The 27614-nt window shown below is 35.9% G+C and overlaps 1 protein-coding gene across 2 annotated transcripts in view; it reads right to left on the reverse strand.

The window, feature by feature from the left end:
* Positions 1-287: 287 nt before the first annotated feature.
* PPP2R5A (protein phosphatase 2 regulatory subunit B'alpha) overlaps positions 288-27614 on the reverse strand; it is a 69199-nt gene continuing 41872 nt past the window's right edge. For both annotated transcript variants that reach the window (XM_026509101.4, XM_057315585.1), the window contains exons 4-13: positions 17961-18053; positions 13829-13959; positions 12687-12746; positions 11459-11567; positions 10757-10810; positions 4509-4559; positions 3890-4009; positions 3679-3806; positions 2895-2996; positions 288-1479 (exon numbers count right to left, since the gene is read on the reverse strand). In XM_026509101.4, the coding sequence (XP_026364886.1) occupies positions 1347-1479; positions 2895-2996; positions 3679-3806; positions 3890-4009; positions 4509-4559; positions 10757-10810; positions 11459-11567; positions 12687-12746; positions 13829-13959; positions 17961-18053 (981 nt within the window). In that variant the 3' untranslated portion in view covers positions 288-1346. The remainder of the gene's footprint in view (positions 1480-2894; positions 2997-3678; positions 3807-3889; positions 4010-4508; positions 4560-10756; positions 10811-11458; positions 11568-12686; positions 12747-13828; positions 13960-17960; positions 18054-27614) is intronic.

The raw sequence follows: 27614 nt of genomic DNA on the forward strand, positions 1-27614 counted from the left end.
TCCCTGCACCTCACCCAGGGAAGTACTGTTTATTATAAATTTTGAGATTTATCCTTGTGGGTCTGTTTTGATTAAAACTGACATTTAAGGTAATTTGAACCTATTCTCTGAACAGACATGAAGGAATATGAAAGGCTATCCTCAAACTGAGCATTTTATGCAGGCATTCTATAAAACAGATGTACTTTGGTAAGTGGCTGCAATAGTCGTGTATGTACGAATACAAAAGGGCAGCAGGCTGCTTCTGGGTGCCTCAACTCAGCCAGAAAAAGCAAAGACAACATAGGCAAAATACAAACATAGACTTTATTAAATGCTGCTCAATCCCCCAATGAAGATCTTTCATTACAAAACAGTTTTCCACACAACTGCAAGAGATTGGAATGGTACTCATAACAAAAGAGGTGAGAAATACTTGACCGAGTGAAAACATATAAGACCTCTCTAGAGTCAAGAACTCTACAGGGGAACCTACTGCATTTCCTTTAAATAAAGCCAGGCAGTGACAGTGAGCGCTCTGCGTCACCACATTGTGGGACTCAGAGCCGCCTTCCCTGGGTCAGGAGGGACTGGAGGAAGGGCAGGTTGTGAGGACTGGAAAGGTCCTGCCTTCAGCCTTTGGGAGGAAGAGGAGGAATGAACGGAGAGGCAGGCACGGTGTTCGCCTGCGAGGCCTCTGAATCTGGCCGCATCACGCTGGGGGCTGCAGACGAAGGGGGATAGTCATGAGGAGCCATCTGAAGAATGTGGTTTACTTTCCCAGCTTTTATTTATATTTTGTGCTTTAAAAAGTCTGGAGATTCAAGCTTCTGCTCAAATTCCAGAGTGCAGTAATATCTCTAATGAAGGCAGGCTTAGGGCAGGTAACTCCCCCCATCATATTTCTGGGAGCAACAAAGGGAAGGGTAAGGATTACACCTTAGTTTTATTTTAGGAAATTCTTTTTCCCGGGATGTAACTAAGGTCTGCAGCAATGTGAAAAGCACATTATAAAAGGGAAAAATATACAGAGCAGACTATATCTATGTGCAACACAATCAAAAAAAGAATTCAAGTCATAATTCTTACCACTCCCATAATTATCTCACTCATATCACAGACGATAAAGTTCATTCATTTCTGTGAAACTTTAGAAGTGACACAATAAATCCATGATTAGACAAAGGTTACAATATACTGCGGCCATGATACAGCACAGGGCTATGTTTAGTCCATATTTTTCATTTACAGTTGCCAGAAAAAAAGTTGGCCTTTTAATTATATTATACTGAGAGGTTTGTTTCATAATTTTTACATATTTCAAAAAAGTGTACAAAACTGCCTATCCAACGGAGGTGGTGGGCTTTTTATTCATCACTTGTATTGCTGAGAATACTGTGCATGTTGTAAGCACTGTTCTGCTTTTCCAGAGCTTTCTTTAGCTTTAGCTCCTCTAATTTTTTCCATAATTCTTCACGTTCCAATTCCTTCTTCTTCTCTCTGTAGATAAACCAAAATTTTTATAGTCAGAAACCTTTGAGAGCCCGAAGAAACATGCTGTTTGGCAGTTTGCTGGGGACACATTCACCCTCGTTTCACTTAAATCCCTTTACTAAAGCATTTGAGGCCAATTACCTGGAGGACCTAATGAAACTCACTGTCACTCTCCTGAGTGATTACTACGTCTGAGTTACTCTTTGCTTTCCGCCACATATTCTCCCATCCATGACCACTATTGTCACTGGTGCTTTATTACACATTCACTCGCTCACCTAACCCTCTCACAGCCACCAGAGCTGTGACGGTCATCCTTTTATGGAGACGGGAGGGTAGCTATGAGGTCAGGCTGGGGCCACTTCCAGGTAGAATCACCTCTCTGGCCACTAACCAGTCTGTATCTTTGACATCCAATGAAAGCTGAAGTTTGGTAAGAAAACAAAATTCAAAATATTTTTTATGTTTCAACTATTTAATTTCAATTCTAAGAAAAATGCTTCTGAATAACTTGGACCAAACTATTCTGAAGGACTACATGAACGTCCTTCAGATGTTTTTGCAGATATGATTATTCTTAGTTATGTGAAATATACGAAATATACAAGTTTAATGTGATCCTAATCATCTTCTCCCTCATTGCTTCCTAAGGTTTAAACTATGTACCTAATTTCTTTTCCTGTCTGAAAAGTGCTATTTTTTAAAGAGTTATTGATGGACTAGGATGGCCCTGAAGAAGAGCTATCCTTGTTCTTGCCACAGGAAAATCCTGATTGGGAATTTATAGTCAGAAGAGATCAGCTTTTCCAAACAACAGGTAATGAACTTCTTAGACGTAAGGCAGGTTTGTAAATGCTGCTATGTGCTACCATCCCTAAAATATTTACTGTTGCAAGGAACAAAATCTCAACAGTACTGAGCCAGAGACATACCATTATGTGAGCTCCCTCTGACCAAAAAAAAAACCAAAAAAACCACAAACCCCTATGCTGAACTTTAAGATACCACTTTGTTAAAATGGGCAACTTAAAACTACCACACTGTTGTGCAAAGAGCAGTTGAAGAGTAAAGCTCACTATGGAAGCCCATCTGGACAAAGGATTTTCATAAATACATAGATCAAATTGTATCAGTTTGGCATCAGCTGTATTTCATGATGCAGATGCTACCAGACCGATGAAGTCTAAGGCTCAGAATGAGATAAACAGGATTTATAATGCACATTAAAATTGTAGTCTAACCCGTAGGGGACTTTTTTATTTGGAAATGACTTAAGAGTTTGAGCATTACAATTTGAAAGTCTCTAATATAACTGACTTAAACATTATAATTTTAACTTAGGCAAGACACCTTACTGGACTGAATCACATTCAGCTAACCTGAAGTGTATAGATAACTTGATAATTAAAAATACCAAATACCTTTGTCTTTCAGCTTTGTATGAGCTAGTAAGGTCATCAAAAAGCTTGCCATTCATTTCCATTAGGGTTTTCAGCACGTTGTATACCAGCGCTACAATGGTCCTAAAATGAAAATTAGCAGTGCGGGGTCACAGGAAATGTAACATTATCATCCCTAAATGGTGGCTGATTCACTTAATTCCATCTTAGAGATAATAAACTAAGGTGCAAGGGTTAAATAGTTTGCTTAAGGTCACACAGCCAGTGGTGATACAGTCTATCCGATCATATCGTGCTTCAACTCACCTTCACGTCTGCTCTACAGCCTGCTGTCTCAGCCTGCTGTCTCAAGCTAACAGTAGTAAAGGGCCGGAAAGAGCTATACCTACCGTAACACGTAAGAAACTAGAAAGTCGGACAAGGATGTTAGAGAGGTTAGAAAGCGTGCACGGTGTGAACACTGCCGGTGTGATCTGAAGCATGGGAGCTTCTCCCCAGGACGGCGCTAACGGCAGAGGCTCACGCAGCTTCTGCAGATGCTGGGTTGGTCTCCGCACCTGGGTCTGACCACAACGCAGTGCGGAGTGACGCACTAGGTGGTTTCAACTTAAAATTGCAAATCTTCCTGAAGGGAGGACTAAGAACATACATATACTTACAGTTTTATAAAACTATATGTATATTGAGTACACAACAGAATAGAACTGTGATGTTAACCTTGGAATAAGCTCCGAATCTGTATAGGTTAGATCGAAAGACAAAAAGCACAAATACAAGAATAACACAATCAACATAAAAGACTTACGGATTCCAGTGTTCTTTGGAGATTTTGTACAAACTGCCAAACATAATTGGCAGAATTTTATCAATGTTCTCCTCAATCAAACTAAGAATATATTCATTATTCCAGAAGTACAATGCCCTTTCTGCAACCTAAGAAGACATTTAGAAATGTCAAAACTAAAAGAGAAAAAAGAAATAATAGTATAAAAATGGCCTCATTGAAAATATCATACCTGAAAATGAGAACTGGATACACACTTGGATATCTGCTTAAAAAGGGGCTCTTCAATTTTTTTGAACTGTGTGGGTTCAATGACATCTAAGATTTCTTCAATTTCTCCTAAAAACATCACCTAGGTTAAAAAAATTTTCTTTTAAAAAACAACATAAATTACATGGTGTTAACATAGAAAACTACAAACGAGAAGATTAACCTACAAATTACACAGTGGACAAAATTAAGGTCTTGATTGTACATACAATTTACTATAACGTTCAGCTATCCCACCAAGTTGCTCTCAAAAAGACCACCTCTTGCTCGGTAGCAGTGACAACACAGCCAGCCCAAAGAAGCATGTTTGCTTTTTTGTTTTTAAGGATTTTATTTATTTGACAGAGAGAAAGTGGGGTGGGGTGGGGGCTGCAGAGGAAGAGAGAGAAACAGGCTCCCTGCTGAACAGGGGAGCCTGATGTGGGCTCGATCCCAGAACCCTGGGATCATGACCTGAGCCCAAGACAGACGCTTAACCGACTGAGCCACCCAGGTACCCCAAGAAGCATGGTTTATAATAAAGCCCTAAGATTAAGAAATTTTAATAAAATTGTACTGTTTTTTTGTTGAACAAAACCTACCTCTTTCTGACTGCATGTTTTTGGCCAAAATTTCAGCAACCCTCTGATCACCTGCAAAAAAGGAAAAGTTTAGCACAAATTAAGCAATGAAGTTGGTTAACCCCAGGAAATTTTTAGTAATTGTGATTATATCAATATTCATTCTGAAGTAGATCAATATTATTATCTAGGTGTATCCCCAGATTTTCTGTGAAACTTTATACTTTTATAATAATCCAATAAACATTGAGTACCTTTGTACCAGATACTGTTCTAGATGCTAGGAACCCAGTGATGAACAAGACGATGAGATCCCTGGTTTTCCATTAAACATAGATTATCCATTAAACATAGAAGTAATTTTAATAGTAAGTGCTACTTACATTAGTAAGAAAACAAAGGAAAATATGATAATGACTGGGTGGGGTGAGGGAGGGAAGTTATTTTAGGGAGAAACTAAGGAACAAAGAATTCCTGTTACTTAAAACCGTTTGAAGCATCAGAAAGTTTCCCGTTTCATAGCTAGCACCATCTTGGTAACCAGAATACAAGGGATCATGAATTTAACTGAAGACAGTTGCAAAAGTTTGTAATAAACAATGTTAACAGTATATCAACAGAACACTACTACTTGCTCCCTTATGCCTTATTCCAGAAATTCCAGTTCAACTTATTACAGTTTTAAGTTAAAAGGGAAAACTGTATGATCATCTCAAAAGATTCTGAACAGTTATTTGATATATTTGACTGATATATAGTCTGATAAAAATTTAGTAAGCTAGATGAAGAGAATTTCTCAGAAACCATTAGCAATCATCTATTATATAATGATTTCTTGGAAATAAGCTGCAAACTACCAGGACCTGGTACTTTTGTGGAAATATTTTGTTAAGAAACTGGAACTCTTGTGCACTTTTTTAAAAAAAAGATTTTGACAGGGCACGCACAAGCAGGGGGAGCGGCAGGCAGAGGGAAAGGGAGAAGCAGGCTCCCCATTGAGTAAGGAGCCCAACATGGGGCTCGATTCCAGGACCTTGGGATCATGACCTGAGCCGAAGGCAGACACTTAACTAACAGCCATCCAGGTGTGCCGGAAATATCTCTTTGATAGCTTTTTAGGTTATAGTTGTAGTTCAGTTATATTTTATAGCCTGGTTTAGTAATAAACCTTCGTTCAAATTAAAATTGGGAAGAAAACTATTCTGGAGACAATCCAGTAAATTAAAAAGGATCTGATGAATAATCTCAGACAAGAATACCAGAATTATACTGATTTGTCTAAGTATATAAAAGTATATAATGATTATATACCCCCTAATTTTAAATAAACTGAAAAATTACTAAAATGAGTAGAAAAGTTCAATATGTGGCCAAATATATAAAAATCAATACCTTTATAAAACAAAGTATCAGTAATAAAAGATGCGTTTCATAACAAAAACTAATGTACATAAATAAAATTTGTAAGAAATGTTTACTGAACATCATGAAACACTTCAAATGCATAATATATATTTTTCCTACATTTAATGTAATTTCAATCAAATACCAACTAAATTACTTTCTGAAACTAAAAACACTTACTCTAAAATCCATAAATGTAAGCAAATAACCAAGAATTTTTTTTTTGCAGGGGGAGAGGGAGAATTAATGGAATGGAATGGGCATTACTGATAACAGCAACTAAAATGAGATGATAGCACAGAAACTGACAAAAAGATATGAAATAGGGGTGCCTGGCGGGCCCCGTAAGAGCATGCGACTCTTGATCTTGGGGTCATGAGTTCCGTCCCACACTGGGTAGAAAGTTTACTTAATTAAAAAAACACGGGAGGTATGAAATAGAGGAGTATCTACACTCATGTGTAAATGGGGTTTAGTATGACAATGGCGGCATTTCAGTTCCATGGGAAATAGATGAATTAGCCAATTAAGTGGTGGTACTTGGATTGCTGTCTCACCATTTAGAAAGAAAAAATGTAGCTCTGTTGGTACCCAGACTCCTAAAATGATTCTCCATGACCCTTACTTCCTGAATTCACACACTTGTGTAATCCCATCCCCACAAGTTGGGCTGGCCTAGTAACTTGCTTCTAACCAACAGAATGTGGCCAAAGGGACAGAGTACCACTCCCATGAGTAGGTTACAAAAGATTGTGACTTCCAGCTTATTAGCAGACTCTAGAGCCTTCTTGTCTTGCAAGCTTTGATAAAGCAAGCTGATATGCTGGAGAGGCCCACAGGACAAGGAACTGAGGGTGACCTCTAGCCAGCTAGGAACTTGAGGCCCTCAGTCCAACAGCAGTTGAGGAACTGAATTCTGCCAACAACCACATGGACTCAGAAGCAGATCCTTCCTCATGTAACCCTTTCTATGAGATCCCAGCCTAGGCCAACCCCTAGACTGCAGCCTTCCGAGAGACTCTAAAGCTACGTAATACCTGGATTCATACTTCACATAAACAATGAGATAATAAATGTTTTGTTTTAAGCCACTAAATTTTGTGATAATTTGTTTATAGCAATAGAAACTAATACTTTTTTACCCTTGTCACATACAAATTTTAATTTCAAATGGTGTAACGGGTTAAATGGTGGCCCCCCCCCAAAAGATATGTCCATGTCCTAATCTCTAGAATCTATGAATGTGACTTGCAACTTATTTGGAAAATGAGTCTTTGCAAATATAATTAGTTAAGGATCTCAGGATGAGATCATCCTGGATTACCTGGGTAGGCCTAAATCCAGTGACATGTCCTTATGAAAGACACACAGGATAGATAGATAGAAGAGGCAGCAGTATGAGACTGCAGCCATGCCACGAGCTGCACAACACATGGAGACACTAGAAACTGGAAGAGGCAAGGAATGGAATCTCCCCTAGAGCATCTGGAGGGAGTGCAGCCCTACTGACATCTTGATTTTGGACTTCTGACCTTCAGAACTCTGAGAGAATAAATTTCTATTATTTTAAGTCACCAAGTTTGTGGTACTTCATCATGGCAGCCCTAGGAAACTATTACTGATGGAATAAAGTTTTTATAGGTAAAAACTAAATCCATAAAATAACAGGATACTGGAGAATATTTTCATAATCTCAAAGGGTGTAGAGGGTTTTTCTTGGTGCCTGGGTGGCTCAGTTGGTTAAGCATCTGACTCTTGATTTTGGATCAGGTCATGATCTCAGGGTTGTGAGATCAAACACCACATTGGGCCCTGTGCTGGGAGTGGAACCTGCTTAAGATTCTCTCTCTCCCTCTCCCTCTGTCCCTCCACATCCCCCCGCCTCACCCCGTCACTTTCTCTTAAAAAAAAAAAAAAAAAAAAAAAGATTTTTCTTAGCATGACATCAAGGCCAGAAACCAAGATGATGAATAGATTCCACTACATATATTTTTTTTTTTAGTTCTTTAGGGTAAAGATTAAAAACTATATTCAAACTTAGAAACTCCAAATGGATAGAAACTATTTACAAACTATAACAGGAAAATGATTAAACGCAGGCAAAGGACCCAGAAATGTAAATGACCAATAACTATAATAAAAGGATGGCTTAATCCTTGTAGTAATAAGAAAAAAAAGCATATTAAAATAGTATTTCATATCAGGTGCCTGGGTGGCTCAGTCGGTTAAACATCTGACTTCGACTCAGGTCATAATCTCAGGATCCTGGGATCAAGCCCCCCAAGTCAGGGTTTCTCCTCAGTGGGGAGTCTCCTTGTTCCCCTCCCCCTCTCCCTCTGCCCCTTCTTCCACTCATGATCTCTCAAATAAAATCTTTAAAAAATAATATTTCATACGTATTTGACTAGCAAAAACTTTAAAGCTTAACATTCAGCATTGGCCAGGGTGAGGGAAAGGCATCTTCAGACTCTGGACTGGAATATTAGATTGTTCAAACCTTTTGGAAGGCAACTTGGAATATGTTAAAATTTCCAATGTACTCTTTGACCCAGTGACATGGTTTTAATTTGAGTGATTTTTAAACATTTACATACATGGGACAGCTGGCTGGCTGAGTTGGTAGAGTATGCAACTCATAATCTCGGAGTCATGAGTTTGAGCCCCACACTGGGTGTAGAGATAACCAAAATTTTTTTTAAATACTTAAAAAATTCATATACATTTTTTTTTTTTTGGTGTGCTGTCCTGAGGACTTTTATACACACATAGATTTTTTTTTTTTTGTTACCAGCACCACAGATAGGACACACAAAAATTCTAACACCCTAAACATCCCCTCACCCAGCAACATGTTTCAACTACTCATGTGTCCATTAACTGAAGATTCAGTGTGTTATGGTAATCCATATGATGGAATTTGATGTTACCAGTGAAAACAATGAATATGGAAAGGCAGCCACATTATACTGAGAAGTGAAAAAACCTGGTCAGCACTGTCCCACTGTTTAACTTACACACATATATATGCATAGAAAAAATGCTAGGAATATATTCACCAAAGATGGTTATCTTTTAGAAGACAAGATTTTAAGGAATTTCCTCCAACTTGTGCTTTATGATTTTGTATTGTGTGAACTAAATTAATACACTATTTTCATAAACAGAAGTAACAATCATTTCCATTTTAGAAAATAAAATAATTTCAGCTGAAGATATGGGTACACAAATAATGTAATAAACTAGCCAAAGCTCTGACTTATTTATAATTTGTACGAAGCTTTGATATGAAAACCAGGTTTCTAGAGAATGAGTATTAAGGCTCAAACCCAAGTATCATGGCCATAATTTGGGTGCTGAATGGCCTATGGTAGAAACTGCAAGATCTATAGAAAAATATTTTCCTTTGCAACTTGGACATTTACCTTCCTACCTCCTCATCCTGTTTCTATTTCCATTAATTCAGCTCACCTAAGACAGACATCTGGCCATCATCCCTCTCCCCAATCTACTCTTTAAATAAAAAGAAATCACCTATCTTCTCCCCCATCCATCCAGTATTAATTTATATTTAAATTACATCTGTCTACAGTTCTATTATGAACCATGCTTTATTATGTTACGGGTTTTGTCTTAATTCTGAGGAGAGGTACCATGGATTTATATTAAGTTTTAATTCACTTTAGAGGTTTATGTGGTTTCATGTAAATACTAGGCTTCTAATTCTCCTGATTTGTCTTTAAAAACGGGTTTTTTAGCTGTTTCCAGAAAGATATGCAAGTCTAAAAGTTCAAAAACCCTACATGTTAGGGAATGGAAAAATATCTTTTGTTCCTTTACAGGATGTTCAAGTCAGAGGAAGAATACAAGTTCATAATCTTTCAAGCATGCCTAGGGATAGCCTAAGTAACTTCATAATAAAGAAAATCTTACTTAAATCCTTCAAATCCTTTGCTATTCTTCAAGAATGCTTAGTTTAAATATTTAGATTTAGGATGCCTTGAAAACATACTTCACTTCATCAATGTTAAAAGGTTGTTTTGTCTGCTTTCATACTTTTCTATTTTCTCCCTATCTTTTTTTTTCTTGTATCTTCAATTTTCATAATAACATTTATATTCTCTCCTGAATCTTCTCATTGTAGGCACACAGCAGAATTTGAAGACTGAATTGCTATGCTGATTCATAAATAACCCTTATTCCGAGATTACATCTTGGTCACCAAAGGCAAGGAAATGTTTTCAATCCCTATCCTGTGGTTTATCATTAATAAGAGGGAAATCCTATTTCTAAAAACAAAACAAAACAAAACAAAACTCCAAAGATCCTCACAGTATGTTTTAATTTTAAAAGGTGAATGAAGGGGTGCCTGGGTGGCTCAGTTGGTTGGGCAGCCAACTCATTTTCGGCTTGGGTCATGGGATTGAGCCCAGAGTAGGGCTCCATGCTCAGTGGGGAGTCTGCCTGGGATTGATTCTCTCCCTCTCTCTGCCCCTCCCCCAGCTCATGTGTGCACTCTCTCTATAAATTAATAAATCTTTAAAAAAGTGAATGAAGAATATAAAGATTATCAGTGAAGATAAGATGCATATAAAATTTCACTGTAGTCACTGGATCCTGTCATCACACATCTCAACCATGATATTTTAATATTAATCTCTATTTAAGTTATTCAAGACACAACTTCTAACTTGTGAGAACTCCCCCTCCCAACACTGTTCTTTGAACGCAGATTAACTCAACATTCCCTCTAAATGACTTTAAAGTATATTACTACTGCTGTTTGACAACTTTACAATGGTATAAAGAAACCTACCACAAAGTGCTACAATGTAGATTAGAGACATAAAAAGAAGTAGACCACTTACTGGTTCTGTCAGCGTAGTGTCCTTCTCCAGGAACTGTACGACACAGTAGGCCAGCTAAAATGTAAGGAACAGTTTATAAATATTACTGAATAACAGTGATACAGGATTTTTATATTTAGTTAACAAAAATGACTACCTCATTTTAATAAATTTTACTTTATCTCAATACATAAACATGAATATAATACAACTGTGTAACTTTTAACCTTGAAAGTAACTTCTAGGTCAAAAACGATGTTCTTTTTTTTCTGTAGTTACCTTCTGAATGTAAAAGTTAAGTGAAACAGAACTAAAGCTAACATTTTAGTTTTTCGGCATGTTTCTGCATGTATACCTGTACTGATAGGATATTATTCTCTAAATACTCATGGAGACTAAAATCAGTGACCAGCTATGCTATCAAGGCTAGACGGAACATTCTACAGATATGTGGGGCTCATTCAAAGTCAAAGCCTGGACCAGAAAAGAAGAAAACTTGATATTAATCTCTCATATTATTTACACTTAAAGTGCACTGAGCTTATTTAATAAAGCTAAATATCATAATACTTTTAAATTATAATGAAATTTGCCTTGAGCAATTTACAAAGCAAATTGCTTAATTATACCTAAAATTGCTGCCTTAGTATTTCTGAATTTTTCTACCTTTATATCAGCCTTTGAAACAATATTCATTTCACTTGAAATCTGTCTGAAACTTACCTGAGCATGAAACAAAGCTAATCCTTTTGCAGTATGCATAGGAATAAGAACCTTCATTAGAAATTGTTTATGTTCTGCTTTCAGTGGCAATGCAAAGCCATTGATAATACTGGAGGGGAAAAAAAGGCAGGGGGAAGGGTTAAGTAGTTACCACTTTATTTCCAAAAATTATATCCATGAGTACATAAGGAATAGCGTTCTGCTTCAATCAAATTCAAAGTGTTGAATCACTTACCCATCTTCAAACTAGTCTGGTTCCTCTAAGTCATTCAGTGATCCCAAAAGAAAACTGGGACTGCCAATTAAAGTCCCACTAAATAATTTCTATCTTCATTTTCTATAAAGCCTGTCACTTTACTTATGCATTATTGCCTTTATTCTCCTACCTGAAGCCACAGGGAGTCAATATCACAATGCTGTTAGAACTTTCTATATTTTCTGAAGCAATAAGTAAATTCTGAAGTTTCTCCTACTTTGCTGAAAGATCTGAAATTAAGAATTTTCTCCATAATCATTCTCTAACTATAAATAGAAGGGGCCAGGGGCACCTGGGTGGCACAGCGGTTAAGCGTCTGCCTTTGGCTCAGGGCATGATCCCGGCATTATGGGATCGAGCCCCACGTCAGGCTCCTCCGCTATGAGCCTGCTTCTTCCTCTCCCACTCCCCCTGCTTGTGTTCCCTCTCTCGCTGGCTGTCTCTATCTCTGTCAAATAAATAAATAAAATCTTAAAAATAAAAATAAATAAAATAAATAGAGGGGGCCTAATCTTCTCAAGTTAATACCGCTATGTGATGAATAAGGAAGGCAAAATGTTCATGTAAACTAAAAGGCTATAGATTCTTCTAAAAAGAACAGAAGGATTAGGAATGGCCTATCAATATCTCAACAAGAATTCTTATAACTTTATCAGAGATTCACTACAGTTTATTTCATTTCTTCCCAATCAGATCCTATAAATTTCTGAGGCAGTCTGGCAAGATCAGGTATAAAACATGCCGCAGCTTCAAAAGCAGGCAGCCTATTCTAAAACAGATGTCTTGCATGGCAAGTACTTTAATATGCTGACCGCTTAAAAGCTATAAAAAGAATTCAGTTGAGAAACTATGTCTTGTGCTCTATATTTAAACTCTAAAATACGAAATAATTTCTCCAACCCTAGCTAAGAGTCTAATACATAAAACATTCAAAGTTATTTAACTCTTTAAAAACAAAAAAAACTGACTTACCTTCCTAATATTTCAAGGAGTTCAGCAACACCATTGAAATGTTCTGTTTCATATATAAACCTGAATTTAAAATAAAGATAGATGTAATGAAAGATAGATGTAATGAAAACTCAAACATTAGAAAACTAAACTCAGAGAAGAAGGCAGGAAGGTAAAGAAATCAATCCTAAGGGCAACTGTAAGAAACTACAAGCATGCTTCAGGAATTCTTTGTAAAGTATTTTGTCCCAAATTAGTTAACTTTTGCTAAAACTAGCCATAAAGATAATGGAATATTATTTCACCTGGAGTATTTTACTTAAAATTTTAAAAGAAAGATGGGTTTTCTCAAGGAAATACTTTTCAAAATAGGAAACCTCCACCCATAGGAAAATCCAAGAGAAAAGGACCCACATGTAATACAGCCACATTTATTCATAGCTTCACTAAACTAAACTACACAGGCTGCCTGGCTTTACAAGATTAGGCTTGCTGTTAAAGCAGGAAGTCATAAACTCAAATGACTACAGGACAGGGATGGTGTTAAATGAGTAAAGTGGACTTAGGAGAGGAGGACAGAGACCTGCAGAAAGATATTCTCTCTAGAGGAGACCGCTGTTAACTGCTTTCTAATTGTTACAACGTGGGAATGCTAGCCTAATTCTGCCAGATTGCCAATCAAAACGAACAGACCAAAACTGAAATGTAGGTATATTAAAGCTAAATCTCCTAATTAGAAGCAACTACTCAACAGATTATCATTTATAAAGTAGTCAAAATATAGGCTCCATATAAATTAGCTTTGTCAGAAAAACAAATGAAAGTATTTTCAAGAGCAAATGATTTAAATAGTATTTATGCATATTTTTTAAACAAAAAGCTCAAAGAAATAGGTAACGAGACAAATTCAATAAGTTTTAAACATGAACACTGGTATTACCTATTAAAAACCGTCTTCATTACTACTATCCACTCACATGAGAAGTAGGTTACAAGTTTCTAAAACGTTACATGCAATCAAATGACACCCATGAAATATGCTAAAAATGACTCAAATACTATCAATAGAGTCCAGATACTAAAAATTAATCTAAAGGAACTGAAATAAAAAGAAAACATGGAAGGGGAAAAAAGTGCTAATTATGAATATATGACCAGTTTACCTGAGGAAAATGTTGTTAATTTGTTTTCTGATGAATGCTCTTAATCCAAGAAATTTCCCATAAATTCGGTGCAGAACAGTCTTCAGGAAGTCACGTTCTCTGGGATCTTCACTATCAAAAAGCTCCAGGAGCTTTAAAAAAAATCTGAGAAATTACTTTTTAAAAATAATTGAGCTAAAACTTCACTTTATTCTAATTTGATTTAGAGATAACCCATGAAATCTTAAAAATTTTTTTAAAGATTCTTAAGGATTCTGCCTTAGTTTGATTTTATTCCAGCTAAATAATGAAGCTAAAGAAGAGCTTAAGGAACATTTCTTTTCACTTCATTTCAAAAAACAACATAATATAAACCCTTCAAAAAAGTGGGATTTTTTTTTTTTTTTGGCCTTGCCACTCATTTTAAAATTCTATCCTATTCTTGACTACTAATCATGGCTTATAATTTTAGAGTGTTGTAATTTAAGAGATTTTTAATGCTAATAATTTAAAACTACATACAAAAATCTTAAACTTGCAAACTGCAAGTCATTATAAATAAATGAAGTTTAAAAAATACACATGTGCAAATGAGTATTTACAGTTTACTAGGAAAGATTTATACAAACCGAAGCTATTTTGTGGTTTTACACTAAAAATCAAGTCAGCAGATACATGCTAATAGAGCAAAAATCATTCATGAAATAATGAAATAAAACATAAGACCACAGATTTTTACTTAAAGTCACCTTAGCAACTGGCTGCAAAATTTTAAACCAGTTCAAAGTGCCCAAATCACCATTTTCCTATACCTCTCTACACAACTCTTCAGCAAAGACAGAATAAAGAGATCTGTGAAAAATTTAAAGTCAAAAGCTCAAATTTCCATTTTTAAAATGGTACAGAAAGTGAATTTCTTCTGTCAAAAAATGGTACTACTGTATTTTAAATAAAACACTGGATTTTCTAAGGAAAAATTTTAAAATACTCCCTCTCTATAAAATATAATTATGTATATGAAGTCATCAAGAAATTCTATGTTCTGTACTTTGATATTGATAATTACAGTCAAGATGGCAAGCTCTGAACCTCATCAAAGTTCTTTCCCATTCTGTCTTGAATTATATGTAATTGTACATATCCATCTCATTATTAGAGTGGATATTTTTTGAGAGCGGTGATGACTTTAGTCATTTTTATATACCCCTAAACAAATGTCTTGTTTATAGTTTGCATTCTTTGTTCACTAGGTTATTAAAGTCCTGACTGAGAGTCCAGTCAAAAATATCCAGAGTATAGGGGCGCCTGGGTGGCACAGCGGTTAAGCATCTGCCTTTGGCTCAGGGCGTGATCCCGGCGTTATGGGATCGAGCCCCACATCGGGCTCCTCCACTATGAGCCTGCTTCTTCCTCTCCCACTCCCCCTGCTTGTGTTCCCTCTCTCGCTGGCTGTCTCTATCCTGTCAAATAAATAAATAAAATCTTTTAAAAAAAAAAATCTAGTGTTTAAAAAAAAAATATCCAGAGTATAGAATTTGTGTTTATATACCTAATAAATTCAGTTCAAATTATTCTAATTAAAAATGGTTAAACCACTCACTTGAGACACTCAAATCCAAGTTTCTGATGTTGGGTTTACGTAGAAGACAAGCTTTTAAATTAATAAAAGGGGCCCTTAATTGTTAAGGCTGACATGTTTTAATTCAAGAACAACTATAATCTAGTACAAGTTGATCCTCAGGAGAAAAATATAAAACTAGAGAATAGCTGTTAGCCAAGTTTCAAAGCTATTTAAAGAAGCCTATTTCGAAGTATTAATCTAAATAAAATAATCTATTTAGAAATATAAATAGATATAAATTCATGTAATAAAACACATACAAACCTAGCCATCAGGCAATTGTTTCGTATTCTGGCCGTGATACTTATATTTAACTGTGTTTTCAAGGGTAATTCATAACCTCTGAGCGTTTTCATCATTGGTAAAATGAGGAAGGTTGAAACTAGTTTTTTTTTTTTTACGTGACGGTAATATCATAGTCTAGTTCCAATCCTGATTGTCCCAGCTACTAGCTGTGTGGAATTAGACATGGTCTAGTTCTTTATATAAAATCATGTAAGGACAGTGCCTGGCACATAAAAATATGCACTCAATAATCTTAGTTTCCTTTTTTTCTTCTGAGATCCTATGACTTGAACTTACCTTGGAATTATACAAGTGTTTTTTTCTCTTGAAATAATGAATGTCCACATTTATGCTTAAGGTTTTTTTTCCTGTACATCTAAGTCTTAAAATTACCATGTAATCAAATAATTTCAAAATTCAAAAGCTGAGAATTCCCTTACATACAAAAGTAACATAGTAAGAATAACTAAGAGAAGTGATCTATGAAAGCATAGTCGTCTAAACTGCTAAGAACAAATTATTGGGCTTTGGCTTCTCAGACAATTCAGGTATTTAGAGAAGGTAGAAAATGGGTCCCACTCTACCGCATATCTTCTAGTTCCCCCTGAAATCCATGGAATAATCCAGCAGCAGAAATACCTCAAACTCCAGACTGAAGTACTACGGCAACTGTTCCTCTCAACCTGCTTTTATCTTAAACACAATTTAATACGGTATTAACAGAGCTCCTTAACATGCTTTATTCCTTCCGCAGCACACAAGAGCTACAGAAAGAAATAAATAGGCATTCATTTGCAATTACCAAAGTAACAAAGCTCCATCTAATCTCATTTTTACTTGTGGATCAAATGTAAATTTTACTGTTAGCACACACCTAATATTTCTTCATAATTTATGAGGAGCTGCTTGAATGGCTGAAGAACATATTCTTGACAATATTCTCCATTAAATATACTCACAGCAACTAGTCAGAATACTTTATGTGAGGTCAGAGGTAGTTGTAAATGACCAAAAATGAATTCCAAATATGTGGAACTCACGTTTGTAGAATCTTTATCATACAGTGGTGGTAAGAGGGTAAGAAAGGTCCTCCTAACGATCTTAATCCCAGCCTCAGCACTGGGTTCATCACTACCTTCTCACTCATCTTCTACCTTTCTTGAAAATGCAAATAACTCTAGAAGAGGAGAGCATCAAATTCCTAATGAGACCTTACATACTGATAAGTTTCCAGAGGAAAAAATGAATGTAGAAAGATCTGGTCTACTTCACAATCTTGTCTAGGGCCAGCCAATTCCCCATAGTTAAAAAGAGGCTTTTACATCGTTGAAAATATTTTGAAAATAAAAATAAAAATGAACACATTCTGAGAAATTTTCAGTATTAGGTTCCAAAAAATAATAGCTAATAACCGATTTATAAAAGAAGGGGGTGCCTGGGTGGTTCAGTCATTTGAGTGGCTGATTCTTGATTTTGGCTCAGGTCGTGATCTCAGGATCCTGGGATTGAGCCCTGTGTCAGGCTCTGCAATCATCGGGAGTCTGTTTGAGACTCTCTCTCCCCTTCTGCTCCTGCCCCCACTTGTGTGTGCCCTCTCTCTCTCTCTCAAATAAATAAATCTTTTAAAAAAATAAAAATAAAAAAAGAACAAATAAAAGAAGGTATCACATTGTTTCACTCTATCTCCTTTTCTTCTTAAAGATCCCATTTATCTCTGGCTTAGGAACTGGGTGGCTAGAATGCCTAAGGTGGGAAGGGGAAAGGAAAAAGGAAAGGTCACTGGTAATTAATAACAGGGAAGGACCCTAACACCTAAACTCCTAACAATGATTCCATTTCCATTTTTTCTCTGTCATTTCAAAGTCACAATGCTTAAAACACATGTCAAAGTTCAAGTTCAGAGACTTTAAAAATTTAAAAGAAGGCTTCTTCCCTTTAGATTGAATGGTCATACCAAGCTTTCTCAGATTGTCCAGAAGGGCTTGCTTTTCTGATCTTCATAAAGTAACTATGAGAATTCAGTATTGGATAAGAAATTCACTTGACTTCATTAGAAGCTCACTTGTGATTAAAACACCCTTGTATTCTCAAAGCTACTTCACCTTTACCCTAATTGTCTGGCAAGAGTATTAAATGCTGTTAAAGTGAAATAAACCATTTAAGTTTTGAAAGACTATTTTAATCACAAATTAATAAATCATTGATAAGATGAACATAAGAAAATTTAAGACATTAAGAATTCCTTACCTGTTGTACAAATTTCTGATCAATGTATCGCTTTGCAATGCTAGGCTGGAAATCAGGGCTCTCCAAAAATCTTAAGAAGAATTCATAAACCAACTATGAAAGAAAGCCAAATAAAAACTAAGACGATGCCTAAAAAATTTTACCCAAATTTATCCCTTCATACCAAACATACCTCCTCTACCACCCTAAGAGGGAGATTTCCAACCTCATTAGAAAACGTGATGAGTTGGTAGCAGTTTTTAAGAACTAAATATATATTCACAATTTGGCCTCCTAAGCTAGTAAATTGGGGGATTTATTGCTTCATATCACTTGTTGAAACTGAAATTACAGGAGTTAGAAAATAAAAACAACACCTATAAAATATTTAACAAAGAAAGACTATTTTGCAGTCCATACTCACTGGGAACGTGTTCTTTCTCCAGTGGACTCCTAACCCACCCAATTTAATCTCCAGAGTTCTTTAAATACAGGATCAGAAACCTCCAGATAAGAATACACTGGATTGTAAGGGGTAGTGTATCACTAACAATAAAAAGCAAAAAACTTCACATCTTTCTATACTATAGTGGGAAAAAATTAAATCAAAACCAGCATGCCTTATTTACATTAGGGAAGTAATGAACTAAATTATGTAAGTTCAGGGTTTGGGAAGGAATGTCTGTTTACCACAGCGAATAAACTAGAAGTCACAGCAGGGTATCTACTTAAAAAGTGCCAAGCATCTTGGGGTACCTGGGTGGCTCAGTTAAGCATCCGACTCTTAGTTTCGGCTCAGGTCATGAGCACAGGTCGGGAGACTGAGCCCTTCACTGGGCTCTGTGCTGGGTGTGGAGCCTGCTTCCCCCTACCCCCAAACCCCCTCGTCCTCTTAAAAGAAAAAAAAAAAAAAATATATATATATATATAAAATATAAATTATATACATATAATACATTTAACTATATAAAAATATAGTTAATATACATTAATACATATAAATATATATATGAGTGCCAAGCATCTTAAAAGTAATAGGAAATGTTCACTTGCTGTCAAAATCAGAGTCAAAAGCAAGGTTTAGGGCGCCTGGGTGGCTCAGTCAGTTAAGCGTCTGCCTTTGGCTCGGATCTATGATCTCGGGGTCCTGGAACTGAGCCCTACGTCCAGCCCCCTGCTCGATGGGGAGCCTGCTCCTCCCTCTCCCTCTGTCCCTCCCCCCTCCACCCCGCCACTCATGCTTTCTTCTCTCAAATAAATAAAATCTTAAAAAAAAAAAAAGGTTTAGTTTAACTCACCTCCATCAACCTCCATCACACCTACATCTATCTTTTAAGAAAGGAAAATACACTAAAGTTTTTTTTTATTATAACCTAACAGCTATAAAATGCAGAAGTTTAGCCCCAAATGTGCCTTCATTTATTAGCTATCAAACAACATATTAGTCTAGTGCCCTAAAAATAAAAAAGGAAGATTACGTCCCAAAGTAAAAACAGTCATTCAATAAACATTTAGGTAGGCCACATACAGAAGGGAGGGGAAAAAAAAAAAAAAAGATCGCTACACTAAATGCACAGACATTACAACACCCAAAAAAGCATTACCAGATCTGGGCCTTATCATTCACCACAGAATAACAAATTTTTACTTCTATGAGTTCCATAATATTCTAAGCCTAACAACAGTTTTGGGAGCTGAATAAAGGTTGTTTTTGTCTGACACATCTTTCCCCAATTATCCAAAGGAGTGATGCTTATCTGGTCTAATTATCATCTAACTTTTAGTTGTTAAGTATGACATTATAACACAAAAACAGAAATTGATATCAGTTTTTATTTATAAATAATCTTCTAATCAACCAACTATACAAATAATTTTGCTTTGGATTGCACACATGCAAAAAGATAAAAAATTTAGCAGAGTCCTCTGAAGAGTTAGTACAGTCTCATGGACTACTACGGAGTTTCACCGGCACAACCTACTCAGTGCCTATTTTTCACGTCCAATACTGGCCTACAGCGATATTGTGATATAAGAAAATATATACTTGGTCTTCATCTCTGGTTACTGGCACAGAGCTCCTAAAATCCTTGGAATTTCCTGAGAGATAAGGGGTAAGAGATGCAGTTCTTGTTATTTATAAGAAGCCCCTTTCAAACACGCCTGAGTTTAGGTTAATGTGGTAACTCCAGGAGGATGAAGCCTGGTTATCACAGGAAACAATGTGATAATGAGAGGGTTGAAACTTTCAGCACTCCCCATCCTCCAGGGAGGGGAGAGAGGCTAGAAACGGAGTTCAATCACCACTGGCCAGTGACTTAATAAATCCTATTCACCTACTGGGACCACCATCAAAATCCTCAACAAAGGGGTCTGGAGAACTCCCAGGCTAGGGAACATATCAAGGTGCTTGGAGGGTGGTACACATGGAGCCCCTTCTCCATACCTTAACCTATGCATCTCTTTCATTTGGCTGTTCCTGAGTTGTATCCGTTATAATAAACTGGTAAGTAACAATAAGTGAAGTGTTTCCCTGTGTTCTATGGGCAGTTATGGCAAATTATCAAACCTGAGGAGTGGGTGGTGGGAACCCCAGACTTAGAGCCAGTCGGTCAGAAGTACAAGAGGCCAAGACTCATGACTGCCATGTGAAGTGGGACATGGTCTCCTGGGACTGAGCCCTTAACCTGTGCATCTGTAGTTAACTCTGGATCATTAGTGTCAGAAATGAATAAATTATAGGACACCCAGTTGGTGTTCACAGAGAAGTGGTGAATTTCTTGGTGTGGAAAATCAACACATTTGGTGTCAGAAGTGTATGCATAGACGAAATAAGTTTTCTTTTTAGCTACGTATAGTGTGAACAGATACTGGGCACTGTATAGCTCCAAAAAAGCTTTCACTTGTTAGGGAGAGAAGAGAAAACTAGAAGCATATAAAATGGTATATATACAAAAATTATACGGCACAGGGGCACCTGGTTGGCTCAGGCAGTTGAGCACCTGACTCTTGATATCAGCTTGGGTCATGATCTCAGGATCATGAGACTGAGCCCCATGTTGGGCTCTGCACTCAGCAGGGAGTCTGCTTGAGCTTCTCTCTCCCTCTGTTCCCCCCTGCCCCCAGCTTGTGTTCTAAATAAATAAAATCTTTAAAAAATTATATGGGACAGACTATGAATGGAGGAGACGTTTAGAAAAGAGCTGTATCACTGTGGAATAAAGTCAGTAAGAAAAGTTTTAAGGAGGGGCGCCTGGGTGGCACAGCGGTTAAGCGCCTGCCTTCGGCTCAGGGCGTGATCCCGGCGTTGTGGGATCGAGCCCCACATCAGGCTCCTCCGCTATGAGCCTGCTTCTTCCTCTCCCACTCCCCCTGCTTGTGTTCCGCCTCTCGCTGGCTGTCTCTATCTCTGTTGAATAAATAAATAAAATCTTTAAAAAAATAACAAAAGAAAAGTTTTAAGGAGGACTTGCAACCTGAACCCTACATTTGATTTGATTTTGGATAAGCCAAGAAGAAAAAGGGCTTATTATAGAAAGGCAGGGCATGTCCTGAGAAGCAGATGTGTAGGGTATAGGTTGGTGGGTATGGAATCAGAGACTCAGAATCTTTATGCAGATCCCTAGTTCAGTGGAAGTAAGATTTGTGGTAAGGTGGGACCAGGTTATACATGAGTCAAGTATGGCATGCATTAGCCTATATACTCTACCTCTTAAGATCTGCATGAGATATATAGTGCTTAAGGCTTAATACTATTAAGAGTAATCACATGTCTTTTGGGAGACTTGTATGTCATCAGCTGAATCCTCTATTAGTTGAAACCTATGCCTATCACAGATACCACATTATTATTTCTTACATAGTTTTCATCTCCATCATTTACCTGACACAGTGAACATTAAGTGACCAGTCAAGATTAACAGCAAACTGCTTTTATGCAGCCAACTTAGCACCGCTGAAGAGATGAAAACAAAAGGTTATCTAATAAACACATGCCTGAGTAATGTCAAACAGAAGTAAACACTAATGTACAGAGCTGCAAGTCTTCAAGATGGCACAATTAAGACTATGCTTCTATAAACTAGTACCCTGTCCTCACTGTCACTCTCTCTATACTCTTTATCCTGCATTACCTTTTTTTGTTATATTTATCATACCCTGACATAGTATTATTTATTATTTTCCACTAGAATATAAAAGATTTTGCTTATTAGTTCAATACTTTACCCCCAATATTTAGAACAATGCCTTAACAGAATATTTACTGAATGAATAAAATCATAGTTGTGCAGAGACTGTTTCTGAGTAATTACCGAAGTTTCTCTATATTCTTCTATATGAAGAAATAATTTGCTCTAAGAATCTAAGAAACAGTGCTACAAAGAACTATAGATACTTTTAGCAATGGATTCATTTCTCTAGTAAACTGGCAAACTTCACATATGTTCAATGTATGGCTGGTCCTCCTACTTCTGTGAACCAAAAAAATACCCTAAAAGATAAAAAATAAGTACAAAATGTAAAAAGTAACTAAAAACAGGTAAACTTACCACTCTAATGACCATGTCTTTCCTAAGGTAGTTAAAATATATAAAATTCTGATCTTCACACCTTACACAGTAAAAGACTTTAGAAGAAGGTACAGCAAAAACCACAGATGATTAAAGTATCTGAAAATAAGATCTATACAAAAAGCTAAAGGAACTGGAAATGTTTGGCCCAGAGGGGCAATAAGACTAAGAAGCAACTTTAACGAACCGTATATACACAAAAGGCTCTCTTCAAGGAATATGGTGGACCAATATTTTCCAAACTGTATTAAAAGAAAACTAATTAAAATTTTTTTTTAAGATTTTATTTGTTTGTGAGAGAGAAAAAGAGCACAAGCAGAGGGAGCGGCAGGCAGAGGGAGAAGCAGGCTCCCCGCTGAGCAGGACCCTGGGATCATGATCTGAGCTGAAGGGAGACAATCCACTGAGCCACCCAGGCATCCCAATTTAAATGGGTTTTAAAATCGATTTAATAGATGAAAGAATTCATGTACGGCTTAACATACACTGAACTAAATGTGCCTGAACACTGAAGCTAAAAGCTACTTGAGTGTGAAGGTGTATACTGTAAAATGTACATGTATATGTTCCCAGTTTAAATTTCTAATTGTAGAGAGAGGTCACAAAGAAGAGTTTCTAGTCCCTAAAATACAGGTTATTCCTAAAAAGGTCTATGTTTTAGTCAGTACCCTACATAATTACATCATAAGTATCTGTGCCACTAAAGAAAATAACTAATAAAAGAAAATTAAAATACTATATAATCTGCCTGTATTCCAAGCTAATACAGCAGCCAAGCCTCCCTAATTATCTAAAAGTCAGTATACAGAAAGTTATAATCTTGTTTGTCCTCAATAAATACAAAGCAGTAATACTTACGAAAGAAAATAAAAAATAATTTATAACTGTTAATAACACATTATACCATATAATATTACATTTTGTAAATTAAAAGATGACCAGTCACCTACTACTAAAACGGTTTTTCTTTTGTTCCTTTTTTCTTTGTTTCTTTATTTCATTTATTGCATTTTTCCATTGCTCGTTAGTATTTCCATTACAGTGTGGAAAAAAAGTAAAAACAAACTATAAATTAGCACATTTTTTAGGAAATTCATGAACAGGGTTGGGGAAACAAAATTTTGAAAGGTTTGAAATTACTTGTGATTATTCCCCTCTTTAATTTAATGATTATTTTTCATCCTATCAAATCAATTTCTAAAATCAAGTATCTGATAAGCTGAATGTAAAATGTAAACTTCTAATACAGAACAAAAAATTCCAGGTGAATTGATTTAATAAAGTACAATAACAAAAGAAGAACTTTCATTGAGCAAATTTCCTCAGTGCTACAACTGTCTACAATCTCATTTATCAGAACAGCTCTAATATTCCACCCTAAAAAAAAGATGATTAAATAATGATGTAGCAACTATATTCTGACAGATCCTGTAAATCAGTTCACTCAGCATTTAGTAGTTTCTGATGGCCCTAGACCATTTAATTGCCAAATTTTAGAAGTGTATACTAAATTTAGTTAAAAGAAAGATTTTTAATTATAAACATACATATCTAGGGCAGAGTCTTTTCATTGGGGTCATGGATGTATGAAAATTTCTTGTGTGTCTCTGTGTATTCTGTCTTGGGAGAAAACCCATTTTTTAAAAACTGTATTTTGAAAGCAACTCACCACCCACCTACTACAATGTTAAGAACTGCTAGTGGCAGGGAATTCAAATGAAACTTCAAATCATACCGGGGAAAAATAGAAAGCATATTGTTTGTTTGGCTGAATTTTCACTGTTAATTTCCATGAGCATATAAAAATATCTTAATGGAGATACTATTTTTAGAAATTCAAAGACTGAGGAAACTTTTTCAGATTATCCAACTACATGTGATTAAAAAAGATATAACTTACTAGCTAATGAGAATTTCATGCTTTTAAAACCTTTGCATTATTAAATATAGTATCATTAATTTTATATCAACTATGGTCTCAAATTTCACATGAACTGGTATATGATGCTATTAAAAAAGTTTTCCGCTTCAGATTTTCTAGTTCTTTAAGCTCTAATGTGCTGATAAATCTTAAAATTTTTATCAGCTTTTGCTAATCTTAGGATTCCTCTTTCACTTTATTTAGATATGTATATGCTAGACAGAATAAATGAGGCAGACTATTGTTTAGTGTCCCAAAGAGCACAGAATATTATAAATTTCTTTCTCCTGTATTTTAAAATAAAATGGAATGACCACTAAAAATGTAAGTCCTGGCAAAATAAAAATGAACAATGTAATCGGAAGTAACAGCTAGCACATATAAAGCAGGGTTTCTCTCTACCTCCCAGAAACTATATAAAAAATAGCTGATGTTGCTGATTATCCATCCTATTGCCATTAAAAAATATCATTTTTCATTTTACTCAACACAGACTCTCTCCTCCAATGATTCTAGCCTGTGGCAGGCATTGTTGGTTGACTAATATAGTACCCATTCCCTTCCTCTCACCTGTCTCTCATACTGTCAGTCTGCCTTACAACCAGAGGAATCAAAAAAGGAAAAAGGGAATGGAAATAAGAAAGATGAACAACAGTCCAACAGAATAAAAAAGGAGATTAAAAAAATAAGACTTCAAGAGAAAGTAAGAGACACAGAGAACCAAAGAAGAGCCAACATATGAATAGCTGGCATCCCCAAAGAAGAAAAACAAAGCAGTGCAACAAAAGAAACATTAAAAACTATTACTGAAAAAAACTTTTCAGAAATAAAAATAAAAGTTGACTTTTATAGTGAAAGAGTACTATTCAACTGAGAACATTTATCTAGAAAAATCAACACTTGTGTATGACCAGTAAAGCACTTGGCCATTAAAGGAAAAACATCCTTTAGGTGTCCAAGCAAAAACACCCAAGTCTTTATATAAGGAAGGAAAATCAGACTGAAATCAGAAGACAACGGAATAACATATTTAAGGTACCTTAGGAAAGATGAATCAAGGATTTCATAACAAATCAGGTTGATCTTTAGAAATTAAAGCTACACACAAATTGCTGTTGTACATGCAAAAACTCAGGGAATAATATTTCCACGAGTTCCTCTCTAAAGAATGAGCTCCAGGGGCACCTGGTTGGCTCAGCTTGAAGAGCAATTTACTCTTGATCTCAGGGCTTGTGAGTTTGAGCCCCACACTGGGGTATAGATTATTTAAATAAATAAAAACTTAAAAAAAAAAAAAGAATGAGCTCCAAATTACCAATTAATGATTAGAGGAACTCTGACATACAGATTGATGGTAAAATTAAATATATTACCCGTAGAACTAATAAAAAGCAATGGCCATAAGGGTAACAGAATAGTAGTATACAAGAGTTACACATTCTAACCATGCAAGTATTATACAAGAATAAAAATATAAAGTTGAGGGAGGGGATGGAGAAGAGTGAATGGAAAGCAGAAGTTCTGAATTGCTATATAGGTATTTACTGTGAGAGTAAATGCATTATTTACATTAGATGCTAGGTAAGTAGGAAATGGGAGAAGAGACTACTTGATAATTTCAGTATTGTTCATTCTAGGGAACCAATAAATTAGCTATCAGAGAAAGAACCAAGGGTATCATATATCATATAAAGGTATCAGCATAAAGTTAACAATAAAAACAAAATTATACTTCTTCCCACATACCAAAAGTACTTATCTTTTAAGAAACCAAGGGAAGAGAAAACAGTATAGTTTTAAAAACTGTGCTAGTTTCTGTGCATACATTATCTCATTCAATCCTTATACAATCCTGTTTTATTCCAGTTTTATAAAGGAGGATACAGAGAAGTTAAACAGCTTAACCAGGTCATACAGGTAGAAAAAGTATAAAAACTGGGATTTAAGTAGAGGTCTGTCACCAGAATCACTTCCATTTCATCAGGCTTTGTAATGATAATAATTCTCTTGTTAGATTTTGTATATATAAACTTTGGTTTTATTTAAGGCATATCCATACCTATATAATTATACCTTTAAAAACTCACTTATGAGGGCTAAAAAAGAAAAAGTATGGCTAGTTGAATTATTTGGAAGATTTAATTTACTGGTGTTACAATGAAGCTAAGAAGGTATGAATTAAGCCTCATTAAGAACTGGTATGCATTTATTTTAGGGCCACAGACTATATTAAGAGAGGCACTAAAGCTTTTAAAAATTTAGAGCAAGTGGGGCGCCTGGGTGGCACAGCGGTTAATCGTCTGCCTTCAGCTCAGGGCGTGATCCTGGCGTTCCGGGATCGAGTCCCACATCAGGCTCTTCCGCTATGAGCCTGCTTCTTCCTCTCCCACTCCCCCTGCTTGTGTTCCCTCTCTCGCTGGCTGTCTCTCTCTGTCGAATAAATAAATAAAATCTTAAAAAAAAAAAAAAAAAAAAGAAAAATTTAGAGCAAGTACTCTGGAGTAATACTTGAGTTGTAAACCTAATTTGGCCATTTATTACTTTTATAATCTTGGGCAGGGTTCTTAATCTCTTTTATCTTCACGTGAGCTTATCTATAAAATGTAAACAATATTTTTGAAAAATTTTTTATTTAAATTCAATTTAGTTAACATATAGTGTATTATTAGTTTGGCAGAATTTGGTGATTCATCAGTTGCATATAACACCCAGTGCTCATTACGTCAAGTGCCCTCCTTACTGCCCATCACCCATCCCTCTATCCTAAAATGTGAATATTATGGTGTTACCAAAAGGATTAAATGAGATAATGTATATAAAGCAGTTGTCACTATCTCTGAAACACGTAAGTGCTCAATAGTTATTCGTATTGCTATAATATAATTCGCTAATCATGATCAGCAGTCTTATAAATGAGTACCATTGGTTATATATAGACCTATTCATTAAATTCTCTAGAAAAACATATCATTGTGCTTGCCTGCAGATTTTAGGTCATTAATATTATTTTTAAAATACAAAATTTATTTGAAGCATTAAAGGCAAGAGTCCTTTGAGCTTTTACTTTCTCCTTCAGAGCCTTGCTTAAAAATAATAAAGTGTCATTTGAATATTCTCAGAGTATTTTAGCTAGACAACTGGGGAACAAAAATCAATGATCACAAAGACTAGATATAAATAAAA

This window comes from Ursus arctos, unplaced genomic scaffold, assembly GCF_023065955.2.
Source record: "Ursus arctos isolate Adak ecotype North America unplaced genomic scaffold, UrsArc2.0 scaffold_2, whole genome shotgun sequence".
NCBI classification, from domain to species: Eukaryota; Metazoa; Chordata; class Mammalia; order Carnivora; family Ursidae; genus Ursus; species Ursus arctos.